The 8145-nt window shown below is 54.4% G+C and overlaps 1 protein-coding gene across 1 annotated transcript; it reads right to left on the bottom strand.

The window, feature by feature from the left end:
- Nucleotides 1–7651, bottom strand: RASL10B (RAS-like, family 10, member B). The gene is made up of 3 exons (XM_010861509.1): nucleotides 6597–7651; nucleotides 1435–1559; nucleotides 1–856 (listed from the first exon to the last, which is right to left on the bottom strand). The coding sequence occupies exons 1-3, from the start codon at nucleotides 6810–6812 to the stop codon at nucleotides 586–588; spliced, it is 612 nt and encodes a 203-aa protein (XP_010859811.1). The 5' UTR covers nucleotides 6813–7651; the 3' UTR covers nucleotides 1–585.
- Between the last annotated feature and the right edge of the window lie 494 nt (nucleotides 7652–8145).

Raw genomic sequence — 8145 nt, 5'->3', positions numbered from 1 at the left:
CAACCCTCGGACCCCAGTTGTGGTCCGTGGGCCACCCGCATCTCTCTGCCCTGTGCCGGTGATGCTGACGGTCAGAAGGCTGGCCTCACCAAGAAGCTGCCAGGATCCGCGACAAGGGGATGGACGAAATGAGAGCCCTGTGAACGAAGCTGGAAGGTGGAGAGGGTGGGGAACCAACAGACGCGTGGGCGGACAGACAGACAGACACGGGGAAAGACGACGCGGAGCGATGACAAGACACCACACACACTCTCTGGAGAAGACGGGTGTGTGTAGGGGGTGGGGGGGGTCCGGCCAAGGCAGCACCACCCCACCCCCACCCTGCGTGTCCCGCGCGCACCGTGATCCCGGAGGGCGGGGTGCCCCTGGGGCCGGGCCGGGCCGGGAACCGCAGGAACTACAGCACTAGAAGCGGCCGTCCCCGGGGCGGACAGGCGCGGGAGTGGGGACGGGGCGCTGACGGAGACACCCTCTCGCCGCCCTCGGCCTCTCTCCCCCCACCGGGGGGAGGTGCGTGGCTGCAGGGGCGTCTCAGGCCCCACACTGGGCCGTCGGAGTTGTCCTCCCGCCCCGCGCCCAGCCGCATCACATGACGGCGCAGCGGTTGCGGCGCAGCGCGCCCTGGAAGCGCAGGGCGGCGTGCACGTGCTTGCAGCGCGCGCAGCCCACGCTCTTGAGCAGCTCGCTGAAGAGCAGCAGGATGTGCCAGTTGTACTTGGCCGAGCACTCCACGTAGCCGCACTTCCAGGTCTTGCGCACCAGGTGGGACACGTTCCAGCGCGGGATCACGCGTCCGCGCTGCAGGTCCCGCTTGTTGCCCACGATGATGATGGGCGTCTCCGAGGTGCCGATCACCCTGCGGGGCGAGGTGGGAAGCCCGCTCAGCACCCCACCATCTCTCGTCTCACAACCCCCGGACCTAAGGTAGGGTGGGCTGTGCCTGATCCCTGTTAAGTGCTACTATCCTTCCGTTCCAGGCGCAGCGCTATGACTGGCTTAAAAAAGACAGGTTATTTATGTTCTCCGCGGGACTTCCCTGGTGGCCCAGTGTTGTTAAGACTCCTGCTCCCAATGCAGGGGCATGGGTTCGATCCCTGGTGGGGAAACTTACATCCAGCATGCTGCGGAGTATTTATAATAATAATGTTCTCCCCATTGTACAGACGAGGAAACTGAGGCTGGCTTAGTTATGCAGCCCTGGAAGTCTCCTTCCCGGAGCCTCTGATCTTAACTACTGCACTGGACTAGCCAGCCCATGGTAAGGGTCCCAAAAGGGGTTAATAGAAACAGGGACAGCAAAATGGCTTGAGTGTGTGTTTAACTATGTGTGTGAGAACCAGAGGCACTTGACCCGCCCCGCCCCCCTTTTCACGGGAAGCGGCTGGCACAGGGGCATCCACTTAAGTGGCATTGGGGTGTATCTCAGCCCCTCACCTTGTCTCTAGGATCTGCTGGCGGATGGTCTTGACGTACTCAAAGCTGTCAAAGCAGCAGATGTCGTAGACCAGGATGTAGGCGTGGACACTCCGGAGTCCCCTGCAGCAGGTGTCTGCCCATTCCTGTAACACCCCCAACCACAGCAAGGTCAGAGCAGCCATGAGGGCTCCCTGTGCCCCCTGCCACCTCCAGCGATATGCAGCACTCTCAGCTGCCACTGCACCTTAAACCTTCCACACTCACCTGTCTCCAGGAGGCCAGGCCCCGGGCAGAATCCAAGTGCTCAGTGCTACACCTTCCCCACCTCCAAGCCAGGATAGGTCAGCTCACACTGTCTGACTTCCAGGGCCACCATCTGTCCCATGCATGCCTGGAGCTGAGTTCTGTCTGGTCCCATTTTGTGCCCCAATCTATCCATCCAGTCCTTTGTTCGATTACATTTATTAAATGCCTTTAAGAGCCCAGCCTTGAGCTAGTTGGACCTGTTGAAATCCTGTCTCCCCAGGCCTCAGCACAGATGCCTCCTCCTCCTCCAAGAACCCTTCCTGCAAGTAAAGGACTATTCTTTTCATCATCTATGTTCTTAGAACAGCTGCATGATACCTTGGTCAGAGCAATAGCTCTATACCTTCTCCATCCCCAAGTCCCCCATACTGTTGTGAGCTCCTGAGAGGACCAGAACCCAGCCTTCCTCATTTTTACATACCTCCTCCCCCTTCCCATCAGGGCCTCACACCTGTAGGCTCTTAGAGGGCTCTTGGATGGCACGGTCTAGGCTGGAGAACTCTCCTTGGTCCTGAACCCCACCTGGACCCAATTCCTGCCTGTAACGCTGCTCTTAGATTGCTGCCTGAGGTGCCCCTTCTCTTTGCTTCACTCTTCCTTCAAGGTTGAGAAGCAGCAGCCCTGAGGTGAAAAAGGTTGAGACCGGATGCCTACTGGGGGCTGATTTAGACCAGGGCCCCAGGGAGATGGAACTTCCTGAACACCAGTGGCAAATTCTCCTGGAAAGGGCTGCAGCTCAAGTTGAACAGGCCCCTGGCAAGGCTGAGTGCACTAAAGGGAAGATTCCTTAAGAGATTAATTAGCCAATTAACCTGCCAGCAGATGAGAACTGCAAGGGCAGCAGAAGGCAGCCAATGTGTGGAAAGGAGGGGCTCCTGGAAGCTTGGTGAGGCAGAGACCTCCCAGGACAAGGAGGATGAGGATTTTCTCTAGGGACCAGAGCCCAGGAAAAGACTAGAGGGAGGGGCAGGCTTGTCTCCAGCACCAGCTTATGAGCTGAACTGGGGTAGGGACCAGGCTTGGAGGACTGCAGCAGGCTCTACACTGCAGAGAAGGATGAAAAGGGGAGACGATTGGGCGACAGTGGGGGAGAGTTAAGTCTGACTCCAGACGAGCGCTTCCCAACTCAAAGGCTTAGAAGCTGCTGCAGTGGATTCCTCCAGGGGGATGATGTGGCATCTTTTGTTTGTGCTGAGTTTTAACTTTGGTGCAGGGGGGAGAAGATGCCGAGGACAAATCCGAAACCACAGGAAACCAGGAAATAGCTTCTCAGGCCAGGATAGACTGTAGTCCGCTGGACATGGGGACCTCTGGGGGCTTGGGACCCCACGTGTTTGCCATTCCTCCCCCATCCCACTGCAAGGAGTAGTAATCAGTGGGAAGTGGGAGGGGTGGGGAAACAGCCAGAGAGGGAACAGCTCTCTGCTGGGGAGAGGGAACAGCTGCCAGCCTTTGAGGGTGATAGTCCCACTGCTCCCCCCAACCTGCTACCTCCTCAAGGGGGCCTTCCAGGCTGCCTCCCACCCACTCCTCTCTGGGGGTCTGAAGAGGCAGAGGAAGAAGCCTCCTGATTGACTGGGTTGTCCCTTCACCCCTGATTGAAGGGAGCAAGCAAGAAAGCTCAGCCTGCCTTCCAGCTAGCTCCGTGCATCATTCCAGATGGTAAAGGGCCATCTTGGGGCTGTGTCAAGACAGAGAAGGAGCTATGGAAACTGAGTCCAGTGCCAAGGACATGGGAGCTGAGGGAGCCACCTGGGTGCCGGCCATGCATTTGCTGCTCACTCCTTTGGTGGGTCGCACATACCCTCTAACCTCCACTCCCTTCTCTGATAGGAGGAGAGGGACCACAGAAGCAACAGCTGAAGCTCAGGCCCTAGAAACGCCGCCCTCCTAGGCTGGTTCTCATCTGGCATTGGGGTTCAGACAGTAGCCACTGGGATTTATACTATTTGTTCCTTGAGGCGTGCCGGATCCTGTCTCAGCATTTCTTGGCACCATGTCCCTTTCTTGTGCTCCAGGGGTGAAGTCTTAGACATCCTTGGAGAGTCCAAAACTCAGGGTCCACCAGGAAGAAAAAGGCCAATGATCCAACAGAAAGATGGGTGAAGGCACTGATAGTTTTCAGATAAAGGAAAGCAAAGGCCCTTAAACATATGAAGAGATGATGCTCAACTTCGCTCATAATCAGAGATGTAAATAAAAAGTACACAGTGACTCTCCTAGCTCATTTTTCAGACTACCAAAAATACAAAAGTTTGACAATACACTCTCTGGTGGCTTTAGGGAAACAAGCGGTCATGTAACGTCTCTCAAAGGAGCACAAAATATGCACGTTTATATTAGGTTGGCCAAAAAGTTTGTTTGGGTTTTTCCGTAACACCTTAGGGTTAGGGTTATCTGTTTATTTTAAGGGAAAACATGGACAAACTTTGGCTAACCCAACAGAAGGGGAGGGGAATGTGGCACCTTTCTAACTCCAATTGCATTTATTATTTGACCTAGCAATGCCATTTCTAGAAATCGATTCCACGTGTATACCTTCCTATGTACAACATGGGGGCTTCCTTGGTGGCTCAGACAGTAAAGAATCTGCCTGCAGTGCAGGAGACCTGGGTTCGATCCTTGGGTTAGGAAGATCCCCTGGAGAAGAAATGGCAACCCACTCCACTGTTCTTGCCTGCAGAATTTCATGGACCAAGGGCCCTGGCGGGCTACAGTCCAGCATTGCAAAGAGTCGGACATGACTGAGTGACTAACACACACGTGTACAACATGACTGTTACAAGCCTATTCACTGTGGCATTGTTTTGAAGCCAAAATTTGGAAACAACCCACCTGTCCAGCAAGAGGGGATTCCACATATATGTCTCCAATGGAATACAGTATAAGTAAGTAAGTAACGTCGCTCAGTCATGCCCAACTCTTTGCGACCCCGTGGACTGTAGCCCACCAGGCTCCTCTGTCCATGGGATTCTCCAGGCAAGAATACTGGAGTGGGGTGCCATTTCCTTCTCCAGGGGAACTTCCCAACCCAGGGATCACCCAGGTCTCCTGCATTGCAGGCAGACGCTTTAACCTCTGAGCCACCAGGGAAGACCCAATACAATATTGTAATTAGCCTCCAATTAAAATAAATTAATAAAAAATAACAACACACAACATGAAAAAGTACAGCTAAAAACACTAAGACAAGTGAAAATAAATACTTAAAAAAATTTTTTTTAAAAAAGAATGAAGAAGAGATCTCTAAGTACGGATGTGGAAAGACCTCCAGGTTATAATGTCAAGCCAAAAAAAAAAAAACAAGGTGCAGGATAGTTTTTTTTTAATGCAAGAAGGGGAGTGGAATAAGAATACGTTTTCTTATTTGCATAAAGAAATACTGGAAGTATGAATTAAAAAAACCAATGAGAGTGGCTCTAGAGAGTGGAGCCAGAATCAGGGTGGAGGGCAGCAATGGGACTGAGATTTCTGAGTATGCTTTTTGTTTTTTTAAACATAAAGTTTGGGCTTTTAAATTGCATCTTACCAATTCTGAAATTGAAATTACAGGACCGGGGCGGAAGCTGAGCTTTCACTCAGACTACTGTTAGCCTCCTTTGGAGGAGAACAAGAACATCTGACCTTGAACCCACTGCCCTGACCACAGTGTTCCCCAGGGGTGAGGCGTAGACCAGGCTTTTGTCTTTGGTGTGGACACCCCTGGATCTGGGAGAGATAGGTGTCCCCGAGGTTGGACCAAGGCCCTCCTGCCTGGAGTTGCTGACACGATGCCAAGTATGAGCCCCCCTCCTCCCGCCCCCAGCAGCCCCATCAGAGAAATTACTGTATTTGCATAGTGACAACTGGCCAAGCTATAGCCCCTGCCTTTGGGGCCTCCTCTATGTTTGTCTTTCCTGGAGAAACTCTGCATTCTGGTCAGGGGCTTTTTCAGTGAGCCAACCCAACCCCCTCTCAAGCCAGACCTAGAGAGAGGGAAGGAGGACCCAGGTGTGCAGGCGGGACCCTGTGAGCCGGGGTCCTGGGGGCATCTGAATCCAACCCCAGCAGGAAAGGCTAGCCCGGGGGCCAGTTCTGAGCTCAGGGGACAGAGCATCACTTAAGAGAACAGGCCCTTGAGCAAGAGACCTCGTCGGGGTCTCTGGCCTCTGAGTACACACCTTTCCCAAGCCCCAGCCTTTTCTTCTATAGATGATGTGGGTCTGAGGCCATGGGAGGCAGAGCCCAGAATATTAATAGGCATCTGGTGCTCTCTGTCTTTCTCTCCACTGCCCCTCACCTGCCGAGATCCCACCCAGTTGAGACATCACCTCCCAGGACCCCCACCCTGCCACACCTGGTCGGATGGATGCCCCCATAAGGGTTGTCTTGGTTCCCCGTGTTCCCTCCAGTCATGACAGTCATCAATATAATTGCCTGTTTGTCTTCTCACCAGACTATGAGTTCCTTGAGAGCAAGGTGCTCTCTGTTTTGAGCGCCATTCAACCTCAGTGCCCACCACAGGGCCAGGCACACATTGAAAGTGAAAGTGTTAGTCGCTCAGTTATGTCTGACTCTGCGACTCCACTGTAGCCTGTAAGGCTCCTCCGTCCATGGAACTCTCCAGGCAAAAATAACTGGAGTGGGTTGCCATTCCCTTCTCCAGGGGATCTTCCTAACCCAGGGATCGAACCTGGGTCTCCTGCATTGTGGGCGGATTCTTTACCACCTGAGCCACATTCCTCAAATATCTGTTGGATGAACCGGTGCACAAATGAATGGGAACCCAGCAAAGCTCTTAAGTGGCAGGTGGTGCAGCGCGGAGCTCTCAAAGCTGGCAGCAGGGTCAGTGCCCAGCCCCTCCTCTGCCCTGGCCCCACGCCATGCCCCCCTACCTGCAGCGTGTTGACCGGGAAGGCGCTGATGGGCGGGAAGTCGAGGATCTGGAGGTCGTGCACGTGGCCGTTCATGACGACAGCAGGCAGGTAGAGGCGACGGGCGGTGGTGGGCACGCAGACCTCGCTGAACTCGTTGTACAGGAACTGGCGCACGATGGCACTCTTGCCCACACCTCGCGCCCCCAGCACGGCCACCCGGTAGGTGGAGACCATGCCTCCCGCCCGGCTCCGCCACCGCGTCCTCGCCGCTGCCTGGGGCTCCCCCGGGCTGCATATTCCAGGGGCTGGGGGCTCAGCCACCGTCAGGACCCATCACCGCTGCCCCCTGCTTGCCCAGGGCCCTCTGCGGACTCCACCTGGCCTGTGGGGACGAGAGGCAGGCTTTGGTGGGCTGGCTTCTCCTGGACAGACTTCCTGCACTTTTGCACCTTGGGGAGCCTGCTGGAGTTGTTCTTGCCACTTGGGATGTCCCACCCTCCTTTTTCCAGAGCTCCTATCCCATCTATCCAGAACCTCCCCTTCCTCCCTTTTCCATTCTTCCTGCTATCCATCCCATTAGTGGGAATTGGCTTTCTTGACTTGTGTTATGACCTGACTTTTGGCCGGTCTGACTCCCAAACCCCAGGCAAGGCTGCAGAGGGGAGTGGAAAGAGCACTAGCTTTGTTTCAAGCCCCAGCTTTCCCACAGAGCCCAGGATAAGATGACACCTCGCAGTCTCCTGGTCCTCAGGGGTGAGACTGGGCCAGTGTGTCTCAGTGGACGTGCTCCTGCCATTTTCAGGGAGAGAGAAGTCTTTACTGAGCAGAACATTTTATATGCCTGGCTGCCAGGAGGTACTTGCCAGCAGCAGCCTCTTGGGACTATGATGACCCAAAGTGTGTTCCCCGCCATCTGCCACCTTCAACCCCTGCTGAGAACCCCTGGACTAAAGGATGGCTTTGGCTCTGGAGCGTGACACTTGTTGAGCGGTTACTCTAGGTCAGCACGCCCATGTGGTTATCTTTGCTGTTGTTATTCAGTGGCTAAGTCATGTCCAACTCTGCAACCCCATGGACTGCAGCACGCCAGGCTTCCCTGTCCTATACTATCTCCTGGAGTTTACTCAGATTCATGTCCATTGAGTCAGTGATGCTGTCTAACCATCTCATCCTCTGCCACCCCTTCTCCTTTAGCCTTCAATCCTTCCCAGCATCCAGGTCTTTTCCAGTGTTATCCAAAACAATATTCCCAGGTGGTAGTTATTCCCACTTTGGAGAGAAGGCTCAGAGGGAGGAAGAGATGAGCCCAAGGCACACAGCTGGGAAAGACTTTCTACAATGTACTCCTTTCTACAATGTCGGAGTACTCCCAGCTTCCAAATTTAATGATTCTAGTTGGCGAAGGCCACAGGCCAAGGGCTGGGTCTAATTCTCTGGCAACCTTTGAGCTCGGCGGCCTGGCACACAGCAGGTGCCCAGGAAAGGGCTGCTATGGGGTTGAACCTTGCCCTGGCTTCAGTAGCTCCTTGCTTGCTCAGTTTCCAGTGAGTTTAGTGTGGGAATAAAT

Source organism: Bison bison, unplaced genomic scaffold (genome assembly GCF_000754665.1).
Source record: "Bison bison bison isolate TAMUID 2011002044 unplaced genomic scaffold, Bison_UMD1.0 scf7180017864472, whole genome shotgun sequence".
Classification (NCBI taxonomy): Eukaryota; Metazoa; Chordata; class Mammalia; order Artiodactyla; family Bovidae; genus Bison; species Bison bison.
The sequence above is the reverse complement of the archived record's forward strand: the minus strand, read 5'-3'. Positions and strand labels throughout refer to the sequence as shown.

Bases quoted from the DNA above. Each gene is read 5' to 3' on its own strand.
- RASL10B (XM_010861509.1), bottom strand. From the start codon at position 6,812: ATGGTCTCCACCTACCGGGTGGCCGTGCTGGGGGCGCGAGGTGTGGGC. The intron at 1,560-6,596 runs GTAGGGGGGCAT...GGGGTGTTACAG, and splicing joins TCCCGGTCAACACGCTGCAG to GAATGGGCAGACACCTGCTG. The intron at 857-1,434 runs GTGAGGGGCTGA...CTCGCCCCGCAG, and splicing joins CAGCAGATCCTAGAGACAAG to GGTGATCGGCACCTCGGAGA.